Source organism: Chiloscyllium punctatum, chromosome 2 (genome assembly GCF_047496795.1).
Source record: "Chiloscyllium punctatum isolate Juve2018m chromosome 2, sChiPun1.3, whole genome shotgun sequence".
NCBI classification, from domain to species: domain Eukaryota; kingdom Metazoa; phylum Chordata; class Chondrichthyes; order Orectolobiformes; family Hemiscylliidae; genus Chiloscyllium; species Chiloscyllium punctatum.
The window spans coordinates 66,280,984-66,308,783 of record NC_092740.1 but is presented as its reverse complement, the minus strand read 5'-3'; the positions used below and the strand labels follow the sequence as shown (position 1 = coordinate 66,308,783).

Sequence of the window (27,800 nt, the reverse complement as noted above, 5' to 3'; positions counted from 1 at the left end):
AGCATTAAGTAGTGGATAATTGAAAGAGAGATATTAGACAGGAAACATTTACAAGCCAACTCGTCATTTATAATAGAATTATTATATTTATTCTAACTACAGTTTAACCAATTAAGTTTTCTAAAGAGTCAAGACTGGGGTGCTGGAAAAGCACAGCAGGTCAGGCAGCATCCAAGGAGCAGGAGAATCATCCCTTCCTGATGAAGGGCTTATGCCGAAAATGTCGATTCTCCTGCTGTTCGGATGCTGCCTGACCGGCTGTGTTTTTCTAGGACCACAATCTCAGCAGGTTTTCCACATTTCCTTGTTAAACAGGTGTTTTATGTTTTGTATAACACAATAAGATCATGATGATCTGTTCAATAAAAAATACAATCATGAATAGTTAATACTCTATACTATTAAAAAGAAAAAGGTTATTTGCAAAACATTAATTACAGTAACATGGAAATGAAGACTAATGAGTGTTTCACTAAATGGGCCCAGTGTATTAAAATAGTTTTGACATTCACAAGAATAAAGTGTTTTACTTTTCAAAATAATCATTTCACTGCAGCAACATTACTATTCCATTTCGCATCATTTGTTTTGTAAATTAATTCATAATTCCATTATGGATCAATTAATAAACTGAAAGCAAAATACTGTGGATGTTAGCGATTTGAAATTAAAATAGAAAATGCTAGAAATATTCAGCAAATCAGGCAGTAATTGTGCAAACAGAACTTTCATTAGAACAGTTACATTTTTTTAAAAAAGATTCTTCAGTGAGACAAACACTACCGGCACAACTATTGATGCCCATTGTCAGAAAAGGTGAACAACCTCTTCAAATGCCACAGTGCATTTGATGTAAGTATACCTACAAAACTGTAAGAAAATACCCAGGATATTTCTTCAGCAATTGAAGAATGGTGACATAATTCAAAGACAGGATAGTGCATAGGTTGGAGAAGAACTTGGCAGGTGATTGTGTTCCCATACATTTGCTGCCTTTATCCTTCTAGATAGTAAAGATCACACTTTTTTACTCATTCATGGGATGTGAACATTGTAAGCTGCCCATTCTCAGTTGCTGTTGAGAAGGCAAAAGTGAATTGTCTTCTTGAATCACAGCAGTCCATTTGCTGTAGGAGACCCACATTTTCAACAGAGAAGGGAGTTCCAAGATTTTGACCCAACAACACAATGAACAGCAAGTCAGGATGGTCAGTGACTTGGAGAGAAACTTGCAAGTGAGGGGGTGTTCCCAAGTATCTGCTGCCTTTGTCCTCCAAGATGATAGTGGTCATGGGTTTGAAATACGATAAGGAGCCTCAAAGAATTTCTGCACTACATCTTGTAGATAGAACACAGTGCTGCTACTGAATATTGAAGGTGGAGGGAGTTAATGTTTGGAATGTCGTGCCACATAAGGGCACTGAATTGTCCTGAATAGTGTCAAGCTTCTAAGTGTTGTTGGAGCTTCAGTCATATTGGGTGTATTTCAGCATGCTCCTGCCCTGTGCCTTGGATAGATGGCTACACTTTGGGAGGGTCAGGAGTAGGCTACTAAGTCCTCTCAGGCCTGTTCCTCCATTCAAGTGAGATCATGGCTGATCTGTAGTCAAACTCCATATACCTGCCTTAGGCCCATTTCCGTTAATACCTTTGCTTAACAAAAATCTCAGATTTAAAATTAACAAGTGATCTAGCATCAACTGCCATTTGATCAGTCCTTCCTAAAATCTCTCCTGAATGGTCTGGTCCTAATTTTTAAACTATGCCCCTAGTTCCTGAATATGCAATTGGTGGATCACCAAGATAACCAATTATGAATTTTGAAAAGATAGTGTTGTGTGACTGATATTGAAATATTCCACTTTTATACCAAACAATGATGAAAGTGTGGCCACAAAGATGTATGAGGAAAGGTCTGATTTAAATTTATGATTGTGGAGAAAACTCAAGATGGGTTCCATTCAGATAATGATTTGAAAAGATGACCAGCTTGAAGAAATTATCCTTCTTTTATACGTTTGTAAAGCATTTCATGCATCAAGTGCTGACTGTGAGCATGGATTTAACCTCATGAACTTGCATTAAGAAAACAGCTCAAATAGAACCACATAAATTCAAAGCAGAATAGTATAGCAGCGCTTCACAAGAGGCAGAAAGGGGATGAACCATCTGCCAACAAACATACCAGCTCAACGAACAGACCACAATAAATCCAGAGATTAGAAACAGATTACTTGGACAACTTGATGTGAATTAAGTCATACATTTCATCTGGACAAAATATCAACCTGAATGCAGTATACAATCACTGGCCAGTAAATAAAGACAGGTGTAAAAAGCTGCCAACAAAATAAAGCAACAAATTACTAGTGTCCTCTTTTGGTCACGTAGTAAATATGTTGCATAAAGTAGCACCACTAAATTATGTCCCCAGACATTTGAGGAATGAACTAGCCAGCATGATAGAGAAAAAGATGAAGGTGTTGGCAAAGCAGGCAGCCAATTAGCTCCATTAATGACTGTGAACGGATTAGAAGACCCATCATCTTCCAGGACACTTGTAAGTATGCAGTCATTGAACTATCAAACCACTGTGATGAATTTCTACATCACCTTCTGAAAGCTCTCAGGACATGCATGTATGTTAAACAGCAGACGAGTCACCCTTAGTCAGCCTTTGTGTTGTAGCTTCACCAGGTTGCCAACTCACAGGAATGCCTGGCACTGTTGGTGGCAATCTCGCACTGCTCATTGAACCAGACTGACATTAATAGTAGAGGAGACCTTGTCAGGCCATTAGATCACAGGCTGTAATTTTCGTGCTGCTCTTGGTCACAGAGTTTCATAGTTCCCAGATTTGATCTCCTATATCTGTGCTGAAGTGCAGTTCAGTTCAGTGTTCAGTTACAGCTGCATAACACAATGTGTGCATTTGCAGGGTAGCTAGGGGCCATGTCCAATGAGGTTCAAAGCAAGCCCTGGGAAAGGCACTTTATCTTTCTGTTAGGCACTCTTCAGATTTTTGGACTCAACACTAATATCAGCAGTTTTGGATCAAAAACACTGTCCCATTTTGTTTCTCTTTTCTCTGCAAATCTTGTTTTTAATTTGCCTAGTGTTTTTGCTTTCAGATTGGAACTGTCAATCATTCTGCCATTCAGATCTCCTCTCAACATAACATTTGTTTCTTTTCTTGTTCCATGATAAGATCAAAGAAATAGGAGTAGGCGATGTAGCCAATTACAAACTTAACAACATTTCTGCTCCACTCCAATCACCCTTGAAGATCAAAGATATGTCCAACCCAGTCTGAAAATATTCAGTGGCTCAGCCTCCACTGGGGAACAGAATTCTAAAGACGAATGATCCTCCAATAGAAGAAATATCTAATCTCAGTAAAATTTAAGGTGGTTATGGAAAAGGACAAAGATGGACTGAAAATAAATATTCTGAACTAGAAACAATTCAACTTCAATGCAATCAGACAAGATAAGAAAACCCACATCAAAGTAGCAGACGTCTTTCAAAAGAAAATAGGAGTGCAGAGCCAATATTTCCCATAAAGCTGGAGAGTAGGACCAACAGGTTCAGAGAACCCTCAGTGTTATAGGATTCAATAAGGAGCAAAAAATGAAGCTTGTGGTAGTGACCAAGCATTAGAGGTGTATAGAAAATGAAGGAGTTGCTTAAGAAAGAAATTAGGGTGTGAATAAATATTGACAGGCAAAATAATGGAAAACCCAAAAGCATTCTAAAAGTTTATTAAGGGCAAGAGGAGAACCAGGGAAATAGTAGCGCCCATTAGGAACAAAAGCAGTGAATTGTTTGGAGCTGGAAGAGGTAAGTGAGTCCTCAACTGAGTATTTTGCGTCTATACTCATTATACAGAAAGATGAGAAAGGTATAGAAGTTAATACTGTGATGTATTTGAGCAAATTACACTAGAGGGAGAGGATGCATTAGGGGTTTTACAGCACTTCAAAAACGCTAAGTATTCAGGCCCAGATAAGATGTATCCCAGGTTGCCATGGGAGTGAAGGGAGGAGATTGCAAGGGTCCAAACATTAATTTTCAAATCTTTTCAAATCCTAGACACAGGAGAGGTGCTGGAAAACTGGAGAACAGCTAATGTGGTATTATTCAAGAAGGGTGGTGGGGATAAACCAGGGAATTAAAGTTGAGTGTAAGATCAGTGGTAGGGAATCTACTGGAAAACATTCTGAGGGACAGAATGAATCTCCACTTGGAAAGGCAAGGACCAGTCAAGGATAATTAGCAGGGCGTTGTCAGGAAAGATCATGCCTGACAGGTTTGATAATTTCAAGGACATGTATAAATGTGCAGATGAGGTGATGGCTTTGGATGTAGACTACATGGACTCCAACAAGGCTTTTGACAAGGTGTTACATGGAAAACTGGTCAACGTGGCAAGATAGGAACTTTGGCAAATTGGCTTTGGGGCAGGACGCGGTGGGTGATGTTCAAAGGTTAGTTTTGTAACTGAAAACCTGTGGTTATTGACATATTGCAGGGGTTGGTGCTGGAAACTTTGCCACGGAAAACCTGTGGTTATTGACATATTGCAGGGGTTGGTGCTGGATACTTTGCCATTTGATGTGCATATTAATGATCTAAATACGAATGTAGATACACAGAAAGGATGTAATTGTTCTAGAGATAGTGCAGACCAGATTCACCAGAATGTTGCCTGGAATGGAAAGTTTCAGCTACGATGAGAATCTAGATAGGCTGAGATTGTTATCCTTTGAGCAAAGGTGGCTGTATGAAGACCTGATTGAGTTTTCACAATTAGGGGGGGATAGGCAGATAGGAAGAAGCTCTCCCCTTAAGAGAAGCATAAGTAACCTGGGACATAGATTTAATGTAAATGGGAGGAATGGATTTAAGAAAAAAAAAATCGATTCACCCAGAGGGATGACAGGTATCTGGAATTCTGTCTGAAAAGGTGGTAGAGGTGAAAACATCACAATATTTAAGAAGTATTTAAATGAACATTTGAAACATAATATAGTATACATAACATACAGGGAATGGAACTAGATAGGTGCTTGACAACCAGTGCAGACACAATGGCTGAAGGGTTTCTTTTCATGCTGCAAAACTCTATGTCTATTTCAGTCTTAAATGACAGGCTCCTTATTTTGAAACTATGCTTCTAAGGTCGAGCTCCCAGAAACATCCTCCCAGCAGCTCTTTGGTGTTCCACCACCAGCTGTTTTGTTCTTTATGATTGGCACAGGCTGAGTGACACTGAACATGCATTTAAAAATTAATGTAACCAAACACTGTCACAGGCTCCAGTTCCTCACATTTAGGAATGGAGTCAAAATACTTTGAATGCTGGAAATAAGAAACAAACTGAGAATGTTCCCTTTCTCACTGTCCAAGACGTCAAACAAATCTTGCAAGTGAAGCAGCATTTCAGTTGTACTTTTTTTCAATCTAGCCCTCTGTATTTGCTGCTCACAATGCGGTCTCCTTTACAGTGGCAACATGAGACACAGATTAGGTGGCAGCTTTGCAGAACATCTCTGTTATAGCCTAAGAATGTCTCTGACCTCCTGCTTGCTATTTCAATAATCCATTCTGATTTCACGCTAACATTTCTGTTCCAAGCCTGCTCCACGATCTAACAAAGCACAATAGAAACTTGAGGAACAATGCCTCAACTTCTGCTTAGGCACTTCTTTGCCAAGAGGTCTGAAGATTAAATGCTGTACCTTTAGAAACTGACACCATGACGTCTCTTTTTCTTATATTTTTCCCCACACTCCCACTTCCGCAGCCTTGTCTTGGTTGTGTCTTGGAAAAGCACAGCAGGTCAGGCAGCATCAGAGGAACAGGGGAATCAACATTTCGGGCATAAGCCCTTCATCAGGAATGGCTTATGTCCGAAATGTCAATTGTCCTGCTCCTCGGATGCTGCTTGACCAGCACCACACTCTAGACTCTAATCTCCAGCATCTGCAATCCTCACTTTTTCCCTTCGTTGTGTCTTGTTTACTTTGTTCTTGACCCATTCTCTCCCTTTCACGCCTTAATTTACACCTATTTTACATCTCTTTGTCTCTTTCTCCACCATTAATAACCGATTTGAATTTTGCAATGGGCCTCTACCTCTATCAAAAATATAAAATAAATTCTTCCAAGACTGTTAAGCACTAACAGAAAGTCAGTGTCACATTGACCATGTTTCTTCTCCACTCAGGCCTGCTGAATTTTTCCAGCATTCTCTGGGTTTGTCTCACATTTAGAAAGTGAATTAACTAATGATGCAACAGTAGTGGCATTAAAGTAATGCCCAGCACAAACAGCAATAATACTTGAATAAAGTATAGCAGCAATACTACTTAATGGCATTATTTTAAATAAATGCTGATATTTATATTTAATTCATCTACAATGCTGCACTCATACCAATCTGCATTGTTAGTGCCAAGTGTGGTGCTGGAAAAGCACATCAGGTCAGGCAGCATTCAAGGAGCAGGAGCAGTGATGTTTCAGGCATAAGCCTCCATCAGGAATGAGGTCTGTGGGCCAGGTGGCTGAGAGATAAATGGGGGAAGAGATTGTAGAACGTAGCCGAGAACGCGATAGGTAGAGGAGAATGCGATAGTTAGATGAAGGTAGGGGAGAAAGTGATAGGTCAGAGAAGAGGGTGGGACACCAACTTGCAGATCATTTCAGAGAATATCTCTGGGATACCTGCACCAATCAACCCCACCACCCCATGCTGAACACTAACTCCCCCTCCTACTCCACCAAGGATATGCAGGTCATGGGCCTCCTCCATCGCCAAACCCTAATCACCCGACGCCTGGAATAGCCCTCCTGCAATGTTAATGTCACTAGGAGTAAATGACATTTTTCTGGTAATCTAAATGCATCTCAAAATATTTTTATACTTGCCTCTTGCAATGTAGAAAATTAAAACAAAATCTTTATAAACTTCCAGAAGATCAAGACACAGTTTTATATCAAAAACAACTTACTTCCACTGAACCTATTTTCTTGGATCGTGACTGTGGGGATTTTCGATGTATGTGAATGGGATCAGAAACCATTGGCCTGAACAACAAAGTGGTTTTTTCAGCATCTTCCCTTCTTGAAACTGAATCCTCTTCATTTTCATTTGCCAGGAAGGTTTTGCCTCCATTGTCACTCTGTTATCAAAGGACAATTGTCACTTTCACAATTTTATTTGAAGACCAATTTCTATAATGTATTTTTTCTCGTCTCCATAAAAGAAAAACAATACCCATGTTGAATTTAATAAAAATCTTAAAAAATACTTAATACACAAATGTTATCATACAAAAAGTAATAATATCCATACCAGAATTCTATTGATGCTTTTGTAAAACAGACAATTCTCTTAATCTACATGAAGACCCTAAAGGCCAATCTTGCTTCTTGCTAAATTGTGGTTTGACAGAGAGAAAGCTAGCAACCGAGAGTGACTTAACTGAAAAAATGTGAAATCAGTGTTTAAGACTGGCCTGCTTATTAGTTGGGAACAAAATTGAAACAAAGCCAAAAAATGCTGAGGATATCATGGGTGAAAAATTCCTTTTAATAATTGCACAATACTGGTAAAATTATAACTTCTATAAAGATGGAGAGTGTAATAGGAGTTATGTGTACATTCCTTTGTCTTAAAACATAAATCAAGAAATAAATGATCTTATAAGCAAACCAAATAGTCAACATGAAGATGCTAATAAACTTCAATAAATTTATTATTAAAAGGTGTAAATAGGACAAACTTAATGTTGTATATTATTGCTTGGAACATTGCTGAAATGAGGTACATGTTGCAGAAGCTTTTTGTCTTATACTAATCAAGAAAAAGTAAGAATTCCAAATTTAAAATTATGGCATCTGTTCATATTACAAGAGAAAAGAGTGATCAAACATTGTAATATAGATAAATAATTTGGATAAAAATATAGGTGGCCTGATTAGTAAGTTTGTAGACAACACAGAAATTGGTGAAATTATGGATCATATCAGAAGTTGTCAATAGATACAGCAGGATGTAGTTCAGTTGGAAAATTGGGCAGAGAAATGGCAGATGAGAGTTTAAACCAGACAAGTGTGAAATGACATATTTTGGGAGGTCAAATGCAAGTATACTGTAAACGGCTGGACACTTGGCAGCATAAATCTACAGAGGGATCTTGAGGTGCAAGTTCATAGTTCCCTGAAAATGGAAACAAATTGATAAGATGGTAAAGAAGATGTATGGCATGCAACCTTCATCGAGGCATTAAGTATAAAGTCTGGCAAGTCATGTTGCAGTTGTATAAAATTTTAGTTGGGCCACATCTAGAATAGTGTGCGCAGTTCTGGTTAACACACTATAGGAAGGACATGGAGGCTTTGCTTACAAGGATGTTGTCTGGATTGGAGTATATTAGCTATAAGGTGAGGTTGGACAAACTTGAATTATTTTCACTAGTGTTGGAGATGGGGTGTGAGGGGGCCACCTGTTAATAAAATAAAATTATGAAGAGGCATGGATAGGAGGAACAGTTGGGAACTTTTTTTCCAGGATAGAAATATCAAGTACTTGGTGGCGATGGGGCATAGGATTAAGGGGAGAGGGGGAAAGATTGAAGATGTGTGAGGCAAGTTTTTAAATACAGAGACTGACAGGTGCTTAAAATGTGTTGTGAATCAGAGAATCCCTACAGATTCTCTGGTTTGGTGCATTTGGCTCTCTGAACAGCATCCCACTCTATCCCATAATTGCACATTTACCGTAGTTAACCCAATTGGCCTGCACATCTCTGAATGCTATCAGGCAATTTAGCATAGCCAATCCATCTAACCTGCAGATCGTTGAACTGTGGGAGGAAACCAGAGCACCCGGAGGAAAACCACAGATATGGGGAGAACATGCAAGCTCCTCTCTGACAGTTGGGAGAGATGATGGACTTCTGGTATTATTGCTAGACCGTTACGCTAGAGACCCAGGAAATGTTCTGGGGACACAGATTCAAATCCTGCCATGGTAAATGGTCTAATTTTAACTCAATAACAATTAAGAGTCTAATGACGATCATTAATCCATTGACAATTGTCGGAGGTACCCATCAGTTCAATAATGTCCTTTAGGGAAGGAAACTGCTATCCTGACCTGTTCAGGCTTACATGCCCCTCCAGGCCCACACAAAGTGGTTGAGTCTTAACTGCCTTCTGGACAATTAGGGATGGTTCATCCTGGCCTAGCCAGTGTTACCCACATGATTAAAAATACAATCCAAAGCTGGATGACAGTCTGTGTGCAGTTTTCACGTGGAGATGGTAGAAGCAGATACAATAGCAAAGTTAACAAGCATTTCATCAGACACATGAACAGAGGAATAGAGGGAATACGGACCATGTGCAGCAGATGGGATTAGTTCAGAATAGCATCATGGTCAACACAGGCATCTTGGGTAGAAGGGCCTGTTCCTGTTCTGTACTGTTCTTTATTCTTTGACTCTGATCAGTCAAAGCTTTCCCAAGGGTTCTTCAAGTTTTTTGGATAATTCAGATAAGGTATGAAGCCTAAACATATTCCTGTTCTTTGGACAAAATGGATGCAGCACATGAGAATGTATGTTGTTTCTATTAAATGTAAAATAGCCATATTACAAACCCAATTTGTTATCTTAAACTGGTTGTTAGTGCAGCAAGTGCTGCCCAATTGTTTAAAATATCTGCTGTTAGGTATCTTTCAAGAGTTATACAGTATGGAAACAGACCCTTTAGTCCAAACAGTGCATGTCAACCATAATCCCAAACTAAACTAGTCCCAACTGTCAGTGCTTACTCATATCCCTCCAAATATATCTTATTCATGTACTTATCCAAATGTCTTTTAAATGTTGTAACTGTGCCTGCATCCACTATTTCTTCTAAAATACCATTCCACACAGAAACCACTCTGTGCAAAGAAAATTGCCTCTCACGTCTTTTTTTGAAAACTTTTCCCTCTCACCTGAAAAATATGCCCTCTAATCTTGAAATGCCCCACCCTAAGAAAAAGACACCTGACATTCACTTTTTCTATACCCTACATGACTTTATAAATCTATACAAGGTCACCCTCAATCTGCTACACTCCAGTGAAAACAGTCCCAGCCTATCCTGTCTCTCCTTATAACTCAAACCTTCCATGCCCAGCAACATGCTGGTAAATCTCTTCTGAACGCTCTCCAGCTTAATAATATCCTTCTAATAACAGGGTGACCACAACTGAACAGTACTCCAGAAGAGGCCTCACCAACATCAACATAATATCCGAACTTCTGTACTGAGAGGTCTGAGCAATGAAGGCAAGTGTGCTAAACGCTTTCTTAACCATTCTACCTAGGTGTGATGCAAACTTCAAAGAATTATATTTTTCTGTTTAACAATACTATCCAAGGAGAAAGTGAGGACTGCAGGTGCTGGAGATCAGAGTCAAGTGTGTGGTGCTGGAAAAGCACTGCAGGTCAGGCAGTATCCGAGGAGCAGGAGAATTGACGCTTTGGGCATAAACCCTTCATCAGGATGAAGGGCCATTCCTGATAAAGGGCTTATGCCTGAAATGTCGATTCTCCTGCTCCTCGGATACTGCCTGACCTACTGTACTTTTCCAGCAACACACCCTTAAATACTATCCAAGGCCCTACTTTTGAATTTAAATGTTGATCTTGCTCTTTGTGCATCTTCTCTGCAACCATAATATTGTATTCTTCACTGTTCTATTATCCTAATGCACTTTGTACAATATGATCTATCTGTACCACATGCAAAACAAAACGTTTCACTGTACCTAGGTACGTGACAATAATAAATCAAATTAAATAAGTCCTACCCTTGTTTATTTCACTAAAATGCAATCCATTTATCCAAATTAAAGTCCATCTGCCACTCATCAGGACATTAAACCAATTCATCAAGATTTCTTTGTAATCTTAGATAACCACCTTTACTGTCCACTATGCCACCAATTTTAGTGTTATCTGCAAACTTTCTGAATATGCCTCCAATATTTTCACCCAAATCTTTTATGTAAGTGGCAAACAAAAGTGGACCCAGTACTAATCCCTCTAGAATACCACTAATCACTGGTCTCCAGTCAGAAAAACACTACTCCACCACCACCACCCTCTGTCTTGTCCATAAAGCTAATTTGGATCCAGTTGGCAACCTTGCCCTGAATTCCATGTGATCTAACTTTACTAATTAGTGTACCACAAATTCCAAATAAACAATATCTACCACTGTGCCCTCAATCTTCTTAGTTATTTCTCAAAAAACTCAATCAAGTTTGTGAGACACAATTTCCCTCGCTCAAAACCATGCTGACTATCCCTAATCATTCCTTGCCTCTCCAAATACATATAACTACTATGTTTCAAAATCATTTCCAACAAAGTACTCACCACCTAAGTCAGACTCACATACCTACAGTTCCCACACTTACCCTTATAGAGTCATAGAATCATAGAGATATACAGCACAGAAACAGACCCTTTGGTCCATCTTGTCCACGCTGACCAGATATCCTAAATAAATCTAGTCCCATTTGCTCGTGTATGGCCCATATCACTCTGAACCCTTGGTATTCAAAAACCCATCCAGATGCCTTTTAAATGCTGTAAATGTACCAGCCTCCACCACTTCCTCTGGCAGCTCATTATACACTTGCACCACTCTCTGTGCGAAAATGTTGCTTAGATCCCTTTCAAGTCTTTTCCCTCTCACTTTAAACCTATGCCCTCTAGTTCTGGACTCCCCATCCTGGGAAAAATACCTTGTCTATTGACCTTATCCATATTCCTCATAATTTTATAAACTTCAATAAGGTCACCCCTCAGCCTCCAATGCTGCAGGGAAAATAGCTCCAGTCTATTCAGTCTTTCCCAAGAGCTCAAAACCTCAACCCTAGCAACATCTTTGTAATTTTTTTCTAAACCCTTTCAAGTTTCACAACATCCTTCCCATAATAGGGAGATCAGAATTGGACACAGTATTCCAAAACTGGCCTAACCAAAGTCCTGTACAGCCACAACATGACCTCTCAACTTCTATACTCGACGAGACTTTCCTTTTGAGGAACTGTGAACCTTCATTCCAAGGTCTCCTTGTTCAGCAACATGCCACAGAACTTTACCATTAATTGTATAAGTCCTCCCCTGATTTGCCTTTGCAAAATGTAGGACCTCATATTAACCTAAATTAAACTACATCTGCCACTCTTCAGCCCACTGGTCCATCTGATCAAGGTCCCATTATACTCTGAGATAACCTTCTTTGCTATCCACTACATCTCCAATTTTTGGGTCATCTCCAGATTTACTATGCATACCTCCTATATTCACATCCAAATCATTTATGTAAATGATTAAAAGTAATGGATCCAGCACTGAAACTTGTGACACCACTGATCACAAGCCTCAAGTCTGAACAGCAACTCTCCACTACCACCTTCTGTCTTTTACCTTTGAGCCAGTTCTATATGCAAATAGCTAGTTCACCTTCTATTCTGTGTGATCTCGCTTTGCTAACCAGTCTACTATGAGGAACCTTGTCCAACACCTTACTGAAATCCATATAGATTAACAGGAGAAAGTGAGAATTCCAGAGATCAGAGTCAACAAGTATGGTGCTGGAAAAGCATAATTGGTCAGGTAGCATCAAAGGAGCAGGAGAGTCAACGTCTCAAATTCCTGATGAAGAGCTTATGCTCGAAACATGGACTTCTCCTGCTCCTTGGATGCTGCCTGACCAGCTGTGGTTTTCCAGCACCACATTTTTTGACTCCATATAGATTACGTCCACTGCTCTGCCCTCTTCAATCCTCTTTGTTACGTCTTCAAAAAAACTCAATCAAGCTTGTGAGACATGATTTCCCATACACAAAGTAATGTTGACTATCCCTAATCAGTCCTCACCATGCCAAATACATGTATATCCTGCCCCTCAGGATTCCCTCCAACAACTTTCCCACCACTGACGTTAGGCTCACCAGTCTACAGTTCCCTGGCTCTTCCTTACCATCTTTCTTAAATCGCGGCACTATGTTATCCGATCTCCAATTTTTCAGCACCTCACCTGTGGCTTTCGATGATACAAATATCTCAGCAAGAGGCCCAATAATCACTTCCCTAGCTTTCTACAGAGTTCTCATGTACACCTGATCAGGTCTAGGAGTCGTCCAGCATCTCCTTTGTACTATAGACATTTTTGAAGATGTCACCATTTATTTCCCTATGTTCGCTATCTTCCATATCCTTCTCCGTAGTAAACACTGATGCAAAATACTCATTTAGTATCTCCCCCATCTCTTGCAGCTCCACACACAGGCGACCTTGCTGAACTTTAAGATGCCCTATTCTCTCCCTTGTTACCCTTTTGTCCTTAATGTTTTCATTTGGTTTTTGAAATTACTGGCTGTTGAGTACAATCTATACTGTCTTCAGCCAAAGGAATATGCTGTTTGACTCAGTCAGTCAGTCATTTGCTCTGATGTAGCATGATTTACTTAACGCGCTTAAATCTGACACTTTGCTTAAATGAAGAAAACCCAAGAACAAAGACAGAAGAGGCTTATGCAACTGAAGAAAAAACAGCTAGCATCAATGTGAAAGAAACAAGAACAACACTGAAAGGAAGGAAAAGAAAGCAGTTGCCAAAGATGGAAATACATGAATAGAGGCGTACAGATCTAGTTTTAGTATGGAAGTGCAAACAGACTCGGAGAGCAGAAGGGCCTGTTCTTGTGCTTTGTTCTTTGTCTTTATTCTACACCAATGCAAGTATGGACAAGTCTGGGTGAAGACTGAACTCAAGTCCTGTATAGGGAGTGCCAGACAAGAGTATGAAGCAACGAGGGAGAGTTTCAAACCCCAAGTTGGACAACACCAAAACAAATGCTTCTGCACTGAGCGCCTCCCTTTTCCTGATTTGTGTTAAGTAAGTGAGACAGGAAATGTCATGGTCAATAATGTTTGCAGACACAGCTGAACTATGCAGTGGGAAAGACGAGAAAATGAACAAGTATCCGGCGAACTGAATAAACTAATCTTGACAATTTAAAACCCAATTTGTTGACTGTCATTTGGAGTCGAGGAAAGAAACACAGGAACAGGAATAGGCCATTTAGCCCATCAAGCTTGCTCTGCCATTTAACACAATCATGGTGCAAACATTTCAATGCCTTTTATCCATGCTCTCCTCAAAACTCTTTATGCTATTGATTGTCAACAATTTATTGAACTGTACCGTACAAAGACTGAAATTCCACAACACTCTGGGGTAAAGATTCACCATCCTTTTAAACTTTTAAATTATACCCCATAGTTCTGGACTCAATGAGAAGAAACATCTCGTCTGTCTTGTTTATTCCTTTAGGTACTTTGTAAGTGCCGATTAGATCACCTCTCATTCATTGAAACTCCAGAGAAGACAGTACCAGTTTATACACATTCTCAGCATAGGACAATCCCACTAACCTGGTATCATTTTGTTGACTCTTCTTTGCACTCCCTCTATAGTAATAAAAACCCTTCCAGATACTAAAACTATATAGAGTACTTACATGCAGTCTAACCAAGCTTCTATACAAGTGAAGCAAGACTTCACTACTCCTTTACTAAGATTCTCTTGCAATAAATGCGAACATTCCATTAACGTTCTTAATAGCTTTCTGCAACAGCATGTGAACTACTGACTACTGACTTCAGTGACTACTGACCAGGAAACCCAAATCTCATTGTACACTTACACTTTCAAACTTTTCACTATTTCATAAATACTCTGCACCCCTGAACGTTCTAACAATGTGGATAACTACATATTCTTCCACATTATATTCCATGTTTCTGCTCAATCACCAAGTCTGTCTAAATTATCCTGATAACATTTCACCTCTTCCTCACAACACATGCCTACTTAACTTTGCATAATCCGCAAATGTGAAAATATTACATTTGATCCCCACATCCAAATCATTGATATATATTGAAAAAACGTGGGATTCCAAATACTGATTGTGCAATACTCCAATAGTTACAGTCTGTCAATGTGAGAATGACCCATTTATCCTATTTTCCAAAATCAGAGGTCCAATAACAACTGGTGGAAGACAATGTCAGAGATACTTTAGGTAGAAGTGTGAGAGACCCAAAATATGATGGTTGAAGAAATAGATATGAAAGAGTGTTTATATGTGTACAAAGTAAATATCTAAACACATATACTTAAGCAACAGTTAATAGATAGGAATTTAGAGGCAAAGTCATAGGGAGAAAAGAGCATATGTTCAATGTACAGATTAAACATTCATTAATCAAAAGCATTGTTCAATTTCAAACAAAGAATAAAAGCCAAGGTTAAATGGTGCATGCATTATACCTTTTCAACTGATTTTATTTGAACCCTGAGCTATCACTGGAAAGAAAGGACAATGCTAAGCAGTTCAAGAATTTCAGCAATCCATGACACAAAGTATGGTACAGGAACGCAATTATTCTAGGTCAGAGGCCGAGATTAAAATGCATAGCTGAGACAAGTTTTACTTGGAACTTCACAAACATTCAAAGTTGAATGGAATATTGGAGTAATTTGCAGGCTTGATCCTCCTCTTCAAGCAACAAGTGGGAAACATGTTAAAAGTCTGACTTGACACCATGAGAAGTCAAAGTTCTGGGTTTTAGATGCTATAGGAAGGATAGAAGGGGAAGCAAGAGAGGAGGGGGAGTGGCATTTTTGATTAAGAAAAACATTATTATTGTAATTAGAGAGGATAGTTCTGAGGGATAGTCCAGTGAAACTATATGGGTAGAAGCAGAAATAAGAAAGGGATGACCACCCCCCACCCAATCCCTGACCCAGGTAGTCAGAGGGACATTGAGGGGCAAATATATAGAGAGAGATCATAGATGCCTGTAAGAATAATAGAGTTGTAATAGTATAGGATTTTAATTTTTCAAACATTGACTGGGATTGCCATGGTGTTAAAGGCTTGGATTGTGAGGAATTTGTTAAATGTGTTTTAAGAAAAAATTCTTTATCAATATGTTAATGTATCTACTAGCAAAGGAGCAAAACTTGATCTTCTCATGGGAAGTAGGAAAGGGAAGTGACTGAAATGTCAGTAGGGAATACTTTGGGACTAGCGATCATAATTCTATTAATTTTGAAATATTTATGGAAAAGGATAAGCCTTCCAATAAAAGTTAATGTTCATAATTGGAGTATGCAAATTTTAATAGTATGAGACAAGAACGTTTGAAAGTTGATTGTGGAGTTGACTGTTTGCAGATAAATAAATGACAGACAAGTGGGAGGCTTTCAAAAGTCTGATAACAAGTTCAGAGGCATTATCTTCCTGTTAGAGTGAAGAGTATGGTAGAATGGGTGAATAAAGATATGAGGTTCTATTCAAAAGATTAAGAATTTATATACAAGTGGGATCAAATGAATCTCTTGAAGAATATGAAGAGTGCAGGGAGATTCTTAAGAGGCAAATCAGGAGGACAAAGAGGAAATTTGAGATAGCCTTGGCAGACAAGGTTAAGGATAATCCAATGAGCTTCTATAAGTACATTAAGAGCAAAATAGCAATTAGACAGAGAGTAGGTTGCCTTAAAGATCATTGAGGTTGTCTATGGTCTTGAACCTCAGGAAATGGAAGAGATACAAAAAAAAAATTCACATCTGTTTTTTTTGAGAGAAAGAAATGGAGGCTAGAGAACTTGGGGAAATAAATACTGATGTTTTGAAAACAGTTCAGAATACAGGAGAGGAAGTACTGGAGGTCTTAACAAAGTTCGAGGAAGTGATCAAGTGTAGGAACTTAGGGAAAAAATAGAGGGGCCCCCCGCAGAACTATTTGTATCATCATGGGGTTCAAATCCCGCCTCAGGCAACTGTCTGTGTTGAGTTTGCACATTTTCCCAGTGTCTGCGTGGGTTTCTCCGGGTGCTCCGGTTTCCTCCCACAGTCCAAAAAACGTGCAGGTTAAGTGAACTGGCCATGCTAAATTGCCCGTAGTGTTAGGTAAAGGGGTAAAGTGTTAAGTGATCTTCACAGGGTCGGTGTGGAGTTGTTGGGCCGAAGGGCCTGTTTCCACACTAAGTAATCTAATCTATAACCATGCGGGAGATGCTGTATGACTAGAGGGTGGCTAATGTTGTGCCTCTATTTAAGAAAGACTGTAAGGAGAAGCCTGGCAACAATCAATCTGTGAGCCTGACATTAGCAGTGGGTAGGTTGTTGGAGGTGATTCTGAAAAATAGGATTTACAGGCATTTTAAGAGGCAAGGACTGGTTAGGGATCGTCAGCATGGTTTAGTGCAAGGGAAATAGTGTCTCACAAACTTAATTGAGTTTTTTGAAGGAGGAAGTGAGAAGATTGATGAGGGCACAGTAGTAGACATTGCTTACTTGGACTTTAGTCAAGTCTTTGACAAGGTTCCACATGGTACACTAATTAGTAAAGTTAGATTACATAGGATTCAGGACAAGGTTGCCAATCAGATGCAAACTTCGTTTTATGATAAGAGACAGAGGGTGTGGTAGAGGGCTGTTTTTTGGACTGGAGGTCTGTGACCAGGGATGTTTCACATGGATCAGTACTGGGGCCACTTTTGCTTGTCATTTATGTAAAAGATTTGGATCAAAATATTGGAGGTATGTTCATTATGTTTGTGGATGACACCAAAATTAGTGGTATTTTGGACAGTGAAGATTAATATCCAAGATTACAAAGAGGCCTTGATCAGTTGGGTCAACTGGCTGAACAGTAGCAAATGGACTTTAATTTGGATAAATGTGAAGTATTGCACTTTGGTAAAACAAATAAGGGGCAAGACTTATACAATTAATGGTAGGGTCCTGGGTGATGTAGTAAAACAGAGAGACCGAGGTGTTCACGTACATAATTCTTTCAAATTTGCATCACAGGTAGACAGGATAAGAAAGAAGGCATTTAGCATGCTTGACTGAATTGTTAAGACTTTTCAAATAGCAAGGGATGTCATGTTGAGATTGTACAGGACGTTGGCGAGGCCTCTTCTGGAGTACTGAGTGCAGTTCTGGTCACCCTGCTACAGGAGGAATATTATTAAATTTGAGAACGTTCAGAAAAACACTTAGCAGGTTGTTGCCAGGAATGGAGAGTCTGAGTTCTAAGGAGAGGCTGGAACATAGGAGTTTTAGGGGTGGCCCTAAGAGGTTTATAAAATCACGACAGATGTACATAAGATGAATAGCAAAAGTCTTTTCCCTAGTGTGGGGAAGTTCAGGACTAGAGTGCATATTTTTAAGGTGAGAAGAGACAACTTTAACAAGAACGAGGGACAATTTTTTTTTACACAGTGAGTGGTTCATGTGAGGAGTGAACTGCCCAAGAAATTGGTGGATGCAGAGAGAGTTACAACATTTAAAAGACATTTGGATAAGTACACGAATGGGAAAGGTTTGGAGGGATACGGGCCAAATGCAGACAAGTGGGATGAGTTTAGTTTGGGAACAAGGCTGGTATGGATTATTTAGACCAAAGGGTCTGTTTCCATGCTGTATGATTCTATGACTCTAAACATTTGGCCTTGGAAGATCAGTATGTTTGGAGGCTGAAAGACTGGATGGAGAAGGAGAATGACCATTACTTTTCACCTCTTGCATTACCGCATTATTAAGCTGAGGGATGCCAATGTTGATTGCCAAAATTAATGTTCTTTTTTAAACTAAGCAGTCCAGCAGTTCTAAATTAGCTGCAGAACAGTCCAGATAAAAAGTGCCCTGTAGTTTTCTCCAACAATGTACCCAAAGACCTATTTTGGAGCAACTCTTTCCTCATACATTAACACATTACGTTTCGTTCAAAAGCAATCAGTGTAATGGCTTCGGTGATTAAGCTTGCTAACTCATGAATCAAGTTCAGAAGTAATTTATTAAAGGCAAAGCACTTTGGAAGTCTGGAAATTCTGGGGGTGGGTTCTATTTTCTCTCCTATTTCAGGAACTGGATGCTCAGATTGGTACCTTAGCAAAATATTGATATCACGATGAATAACTTGTGTTCACATAACTTGAACATAGTTTGGATAGCCTTGGATATTGAATAGGCCCCAGTAGATTCTAAGCATTATTAGTCAGTGTTAGAACCATCTGCATTTATTATGCTTTGTTTTCTGTTCTACTACATCTAGCTAATGACATTATTATATCACTAGCTTTACATAGCAAATTTTAATATTATTTTAATAAGGAAGATAATTTGGATGTAGGTTTGGGTTGGTGATGTCATTTCCTGTGGTGAAGTCACTTCATGTTCCTATTCTCAGGGGGTGGTAGATGGGGTCTAACTCAATGTGTTTGTTGATAGAGTTCCGGTTGGAATGCCATGCTTCTAGGCATTCTCGTGCATGTCTTTGTTTGGCTTGTCCTAGGATGGATGTGTGGTCCCAGTTGAAGTGGTGTCCTTCGTCATCCATATGGTAGGATACTAGTGAGAGAGGGTCATGTCTTTTTGTGGCTAGTTGATGTTCATGTAGCCTGGTGGCTAGTTTTCTGCGTGTTTGTGCAATGTAGTTAGATTAGATTCCCTACAGTGTGGAAACAGGCCCTTCGGCCTAACTAGTCCACACCTACACTCCGAAGAGTAACCTACCCAGACCCATTCCCCCCAACTAATGCACCTAACTCTATGGGCAATTTAGCATGAGCAATTCACCCAACCTGCTCATCTTTGGACTGTGGGAGGAAACCAGAACACCCAGAGGAAACCCACGCAGACAGGGGGAGAATGTGCAAACTCCACACAGACCTTCACCCAAAGCAGGAATCAAACCCGGGTCCCTGGCACTGAGGCAGCAGTGCTAGCCACTGAGCCACCGTGCCGCCCCTTGTCACACACAGAGGGATGGAATGGCAGATTGGAGATACGGGAATTGGGTGGGAGAAGGTTAGATTCCCTACAGTGTGGAAACAGGCCCTTCTGCCCAACATGTCCACATCAACCCTCCGAAGAGTAACCCACCCAGAACCATTCCCCTCCCCTATATTTACCCCTGCCTAATACACCTAACATCACGGACAATTTTCTCCAATTCACCTGGCCTGCACATCTTTGGATTGTGGGAGGAAACCCACACAGACAGTTGCCAGTGGTGGGAATCGAACCCAGGTCCCTGGTGCGGTGAGGCAGCAGAGTTAACCACTGAGCCACCGTGCTGTAGTGTTTGCTACAGTCCTTGCATGGTATTTTGTAAATGACGTTAGTTTTGCTCATTGTCTGTATTGGGTCTCTCAAGTTGATTAGCTGCTGTTTTAGTGTGTTGGTGGGTTTGTGGGCTATTATGATGCCAAGGACAGTGAAATGTAGGACAGTGAAACTTGCTCTAAATAAAAGACCTCTGCAGCGACTGGTTTGCTATACTACTTTTGTTGGGATAGATTCCCCATTAAACATCAGGGCCAAACAAATCATGTAAATCTGATCAGGTATGAAAGGATTCTGACCCATATTGGAAGAGCTGGGCAATAAAGTACAAGGCAGCAATTTGATAATAATTCTAATACATGAATAACTCTACAATTATTATATTGCATTCAGAAAATAAAACACTCAAAATATAAACAAACCAATAGAAGTCTCTTCAAAAATGAGTACCTCACGAGAGGCTGGTCTGTATCCAAAACCTGATGGAAGATTTTTATCTTCCTCACATCCTTTAGCACCAGGACTGAAGTGTAATTCAACATGAAAGCGTTCCTCTGAAGAAGGATCCTGAAAATTAAGGTTTTTAGAAATAAATATTTGGAGTGCTGAAGAAAATAGGTTAATACTTAATTTTTAAAATAATTTTGTAAGTGAGGGAACCCTCCCTCTGTTTGTCTCCTCAATCCCATGAAATTACACCAACTCTGGCCATGTGGGCAGATGAGCAACTTCTCATTGGTCTTCACTAACACCACTGTAAATAAACTATCAGAGGAACAATGGTTTATATCGCCCTCTGATCAATACATCTTAAAGCAAAGTTGCAGAAATGGCATGGCAACTTTAAATACCCCTTTGACATTTTTAAAATAATAATTTCATATTATGAAAAGGAGCAAAGCAAACTCAATTGAAATTTGAAGTCCAAATGGGTATCCCACTACATAATTATCTTATCACATGCAAGGAATGCTATTAATTAAATGTATACAATTACTGTACAAACTTAAGAAAATGATTCAATGCACTCTATTTCTGTGTCAAGCCTGCAAGGTAAGCAAATGACCCAGGCCCTAATTATAAGATGGTTCACAAGATCAATCTTATTGTGCACAGAGCTATATGAATAGCAATGTGCATAATAACTAGCAAAAGTCTACTTGCAATAGACAGGAATGTAGAACCAGAAACGGATTTCCCAAAAAGCAAATGGAGAGAGGATCATGTGAGATTGCTTTATCCTAAAAATGAATGCGAGTATGAGGTGGTATAAAAATAAAGTTCATAAACAGGTCTCCATGCTGTCTCACACTACTGTCGACCTCAAGTCTACCTTCACCAATCAACGCAAGTCAGGCACTTAACTGACGAGAGTGCTGGGCCTTCTCTGGGATTGTGGACCATCGAGATAGAAAATCCAAGTTGCTAGCTAGTCAGAAGCCAGAAGCTTTCTGTTGCTGACAGCAACGTTGGAAGTAGAGGTCGCTGTCAGTAATGTTCTAAATATTTCACCAGGGACCGTTGCTGGATTCCTGGATGTAAGACACTTGGGCACAAGTATATGTTGCGAATTAGGTTTATGGGCAGGAAGCTTCTGCAGAGAGGTGCACTGGTGTTAAGAAGCAAGGACAGGGACAAGCTTGCAGAAACACTGCCTTTCTTCTCAATGCCATGATCCATCATTAGGTACAGAGTGCCTGATCCACTTTGGCTTCCTCTTGAATTCCCCGATAGCAAATTTGATTCGTGGTTGTGAAGGCATTGGCTACTGCAAAGGGTAGGGACACTAACAACATTCTAGTAACTGTACTGAAGATAAGCAAAAGGCGATCATGGGACAGTGTAAAATGTAAGCTGCTTAACTTTTAGAGTAGCTTGTCAATGAGAGAGTGTCATATGAAAGATCTAACAGAGAAGAGGTGAAATTGGAGTCACAGAGATGAACAGCACAGAAACAGACCCTTCGGTCCAACTCCTCTATGCCGACCAGATTTCCTAACCTAATCTAGTCCCATTTAGTAGCATTCGGCCCATATCTCTCTAAAAGGAAGTTGGGATCTGAGAATAAAGTGGAAAGATCTAATTGAAGACAAACCAGTTATTCAGTGAGCTTTTTTGAATCGTATGAATGAACTGCTCAAACACTATACTGGGAGAACCCTTGCGACCAAGTATCGTTTGTCTCTTGTTGTACTGGGACAAGCTCTCAACCTTAAAAATGTATATCAGAATTCGTGTAATTTAAACAGTACAGCTGAAATGATATAGTCTGCTCAGCAATGTGGAAAATTGCCTCAGTATACTGTGCTGGAAAAGAGCAAATCAAACTCAATCAAATACAAGGCCGCTAAACTAAAACAAAGAACTGTACATGCTGGAAATCTGAAACAAAAATGGAAAATGCTTTAGAAACTCAGCACATCTGGCAGCTTCAGTACAGAAAAGAAAGTTAACATTCCTAGTCCAATGACCCATCGTCAGTTCTTGACTTGAAAAGTTAATTCGGTTATTCTTTACAGATGCAGTCAGACCTGTTGAATTTCTTTCGCATTTTGTTGTCTACCAGCCTAAATAACATACTTTCAATTTTCAGGTGACAGAAGAGGGTGTTGACAGCACTATCAATTGGCAACTGTTTGGCAATAACCTGATCAATGATATTCAGTTTGGATTCTGCAAGGCAGCATTTAACTGAGTAAGAGAGCGAGGAGCCCTAGCAAAACTGGAGGAAATGGGAATCAAGAGATCTCTCCACAGACTGTAGTCATAAGTAACATAAGGGTGACAGTTGTGATTGTTGGTCAATCACCTTAACTCTAAAACATTACTGCATGAGTTCCTTAAGGTAGCATTGTGGACGCCACCATCTTCAACTGCTTTAGCAGTGATCATCCTTCTATCCGTTATCAGAGGTGAGATGTTTGCTAACAGCTGCATAATGTTCCGTGCCTTCGCCACTCTCAAGTACCAAAGCAGTCTGTTCATATGCACAGGTTTGAATGAAGTGATAACTAACTTTCATGGTACACAAGTATCAGGGAATGAGCATCTCCAATAAGAAAGAATCTAACCATCTTCTCCTGGCAATCATTTGCAGTTTCAATGTTGAATCTCCTGCAGGTTATCAATAAATAAAGCATTTTTTAAAAAATTTGTTCATAAGGTACAAGTATTTCTGGCTCAGCCAGCTATTGTCAATCCCCGACTAATCCAATTAAAAGTTGAACTGCCTTTTGAACCACTGCAGTCCTTGGGATATAGGGACATCCACATTGCTTTTAGAATGGGAACCTCAGGACTTAATCAGCATTAGTGAAGAAAGAGTGATATGATTTTTTTAATATAGTCCAGACTGAATACACTCTCTATATATAAAGGAGATAGAATAAGAAATTAGGGTCCAGGCAAAAACAAATGCCAGGTGTAACGGTCTGGATGTAATTCAGTTTGTCAAACTCAGGCTTGAAGCAAAACACGATTTATACACTATATTTGAAACACAGAAAAAATAAAAGTACAGGAAAGAAGGAGTTTAATTGTAACTATAAAAATACTTAACAAAATAAATGCTACTCCTTAACATCCCATAAGCACCCTTGCCAAAGGCAAACTCACTAAACTAGTTTGTCTTGCATGCAATTCTAGCAGTAGGAATAGAACCCAAGCTTTTATATGTAGCAAAAACAGCGAGCAATATAGCAGCTTTCACAACCCCAATGGTTACTGAAAGCTAAAACTAAAATCCTGGTTTTGTGGGACAGTGAACCCACCCATTCAGGCTGCTTCTATTATTCTATCTTTTGAAAATAAATTTCCAAGGCCTCACAAGCTGTTTACTTCGTTGGCTTGAAGGAGACTGCACGTACCTCTGCTGCAACCTCTGTTCATAAATAAAAAAGATAACATACACCTCTTAAAGCCTTATAGTACTACTCTTACAGCTTCGTCACAAATCTCAAGTCAGGATGGTGTCTGCATTGGAGGGCTGATGATGTTGCACCCACGCAACTGTTGCCTTTGTGGCAGAGATCTGGGTTTGGAAAGTGTTTTTCGAGCATCATTGGTGAGTTACCACAGTGCCTTTCGAATGACATACTGCTGCCCCTGTGCATTGGTAGTGATGGAGTGAATGTTGAAGATATTGGATGCGTGCAATCAAATGGGCTGCTTTGTCCTGGATGGTATCAAGCTTGAGTTTTGTTGGAGTTGCCTTCAATCAGGCATGTAGAGATTATTCCATCTCACTCCAGACTTGGAAACAGTGAACAGGCAATGAGGACGATATATGTTACTTGCTACAGGACTCCTAACTTCAGACCTGCTTCTTTAGTACTTTTACAACTGGTCCAGTTCAGTCTCTGGTTGCATTCTGTCTTGTGGGAGATGGCCATTCACTGGCACTTATGTGGTTTTAATGTTACTTTCCAGTTATCAACCAGATCTTGATTGACATACACACAGACTGCTTCAAACTGAAGTGCCCCAGATGATGCTAAACATTGTACATTCATTTGTGAACAACCTGCTTCTGGCCTTATGTTGGAGAGAAGACCAGTAACAAAGCAGGAAGTGCTAAAGCCGAAGACACTATTCTGAGGAAGTCCAACAGAGCTGATTGACCATCAATAACCACAAGCTCCTTCTTCTGGAGCTAGGAGTGACTCCAACCAACAGAGTTTTCCCTGATTCGCATTAACTCAGTTTTGCTAGATCTTCTTGATGCCGCACTTAGTCAAAGGCTATCTTGATATCAAGATCTATCAGTCTTACCTCATCCCTGGAGTTCAACACCTTTGTTCATGTTTAAACTAAGTTTGTATTGAGATCAGTGGATGAGTGGCCCTTGCTAAACCAAAACTGACACCAATGAGCAAGTTACTTATTTGCAAGTGCTACTTGATAGCATTGTTGGCAACTCTTTCTATTGCTCTGATGATGGATCAATAATTGGTAGAGTTGGATTTGTTCTGTTTTTGTGTACATAATATACTGGGAATTCTGCAACATTGTTGGATAGATACCAGTGTTGTAGCTGTACTGGAACAGATTGGCTGGTTCTCGTGCACAATTCTTCGGTATTGTTGCCTGAATGTTGTCAGAATCCATAGCTTTTGCAGGATCCAGTGTAAGACCTTTTTCCTGATATCAGAGGGTGTGACATAACTGGTTGAAGACTGGCATATGTGATGCTGGGCATCTGATGAGATAGCCAAGATGGATCATACACTTCACACCTGTGGCTGAAGGAGACGCAAATTCTTCAGGCTATTATTTTGCACTGACATTCTTCACTGTTGAGAATGAGGATATGTGTGGGAGCCTTCAGCTCCTGTTAGTTGTCCACAGCCATTCTTAATTAGCTGTGGCAGGACTGCATACAGAGCTATCCAGAAAGAAACTTTGAATAATTAAATCATCACCTGATATGGGGCTCCACACAATAACTCTGGGATTAAATGGCCCATGAAATATCAAACTAGTTAGGTAAGAACTTTGTGTATAAGCACTTGTCAGTTTCATAATTACTGCACTAAACGTCTCAAATTTTACTCTCCTGCTTGTCAGAGTCAGAAACCTTTGTAACAAGGTAGCTTGACAGTTCTTTGTGATCTTCAAGGTTTTTTTCAGCAAAACTTAAAAAAAAATCAATACTCCTCCTTCCTACCAACTGGAAGGTATCCGGAATAGTCTTAGCTAATTTCAAATTTGAACTCAAAAGCCAAGTTAATTTAACTAAATTTATTTGCATGTAATATGGCATAGCACTGGAAGTAATAAAGCAGAAGAGAAAAAAAGCATAATACCTTATTTGGGTCTTCATATAACATGATAACAATCTGTGTCATGTAATTCAGCTCACTGGTATAGTTCAGATAACCCATTGCCCTTTTCCACTGCTCATCTTTGACTTCCTGCAAAGTAGTATAAAATCATATCACTGTTAAAACAATTTTAGATATTCACGAGATTCTACAATTTTGTTCATTCCAACAACATAATTTTTGTACAGCAAACAATAAGTATCATTTAAGAGGATGTTTGAACCACAATTCTGTGACTCTACAACATGATAATCCTAAATAATATGGGTTGTAGATTAGTGAGGTTAATCAGCATCTCATCATCCGCTGCTCTCTCAAGCCTGATCAATGATATCTCATTGGTTTTCAGAGAAACGTAGCCTCCCATCACCATTGATCAGCAGAAATGGGAAAGACAGTCAGTCAGTCAGTCAGATAGAGACTAGGATGTTGTTTAATAAATTGTGTTACTTGGAACACAGTATTACTGCATAATTGTCACTTTGAGAAGCTTTCCTTTTAAAATGAAGAATGCAGCCGTAGGCTATGGCCTAACTCTAGAATTAATCTGCAGTCAACTGTAAATGTCCACTGGGTTATCCTCACTAAGTAGATACCTTTACAGTCAATATACAAAAGAAAATTAAAACAAAAAGAAATACAATCTCTCATTTAATTGTCACATGACACACTGTATTTAAAACTATTGTGGGAAGCATTCTGAAATGAAGTACAATGTAAATGAAAGTGCTATTATTTGTTTCTAAGTTGTTAATCACTGACACATTCCTGACCCATATAATTAAAGTGACAACACCTGAGAAAACAGATAAAGAAAAAGACAAAGTTAATTATTATGCAGTGGTTTACTCTTATCTCTGATGACGAATCAGAATAAAATGAGAGGAAATAAAATTATTTAGCAAAAAAAATTATCCCGAGTAACAAAGACGGCTAAAATCAATGAAAGGGCAAACATAATAGGTTTGGGATACCAACTAGAAATATCATGAGGTCTATTGGTCTTGAAGTTCCAGGATGGGTAGCAAGTAGTATACTTTGAAGAATGTTTTTGTTGAAGGTGGTGCAAAAATATCAAAATATTTAATGATTTCAAATGATCAAGCTTAGCGTGAAATAATAAAATCAAACATAGGTTACTGCTGTTGATCCTTTGCATTGCTTTACAAATGGATGCGAAAATTGAAAAGGCTGAAACATTATTCTTCAAAACTCAATACTAAGCTCAAAATACACGGTTTGAGGATGATACAAGGCAAATTAAAAAATGAAAACAAATTCAACCTAGGGCAGATAATCAATCTGCTCTTAGAAGGAAAATTATTTAATGAAACCTATTAAAGAGAATCCATGTCTCAATTTTAACTTGATTATCATTAATATCAGCCAGATTTCCCTGCCTGTGCAAACCGAGAAGGCAAAGGGAAGTGAAAACATTAGGATTCATCATGCCTTTACAGCATCAGAAGGAGATGCAGTTCCCGCAAGTCAAACAAATTAACTTTGTGAAGTCACTTACTTCAATGCTTCATCCACCAATACCACTAAAATTACCTGCTACTTGTCTGCAGCATTGTACTATGATTTCTCCTATCTGACAGGCAGTCATGACTGTTAATCAGCTGGATATTTTTTGACAAGGAAATGAGAGAGAAAGCAAAACAAAGTGAAATTCCCCGAGGTAAAACTTTGGCAGTCAGAAAAACCAATATTTGAGTTTTCTGCAATAACCCCCTCCCAATAGAGACCACC

General features: G+C 39.3%; 1 protein-coding gene across 1 annotated transcript in view; it reads right to left on the bottom strand.

The window, feature by feature from the left end:
- The window catches only part of ppip5k2 (diphosphoinositol pentakisphosphate kinase 2), a 159,047-nt gene that overhangs the window by 36,870 nt on the left and 94,377 nt on the right, over nt 1-27,800 (bottom strand). The window contains exons 22-24 of the mRNA XM_072583617.1: nt 26,031-26,138; nt 20,677-20,793; nt 7,014-7,184 (exon numbers count right to left, since the gene is read on the bottom strand). Of these exons, the coding sequence (XP_072439718.1) occupies nt 7,014-7,184; nt 20,677-20,793; nt 26,031-26,138 (396 nt within the window). The remainder of the gene's footprint in view (nt 1-7,013; nt 7,185-20,676; nt 20,794-26,030; nt 26,139-27,800) is intronic.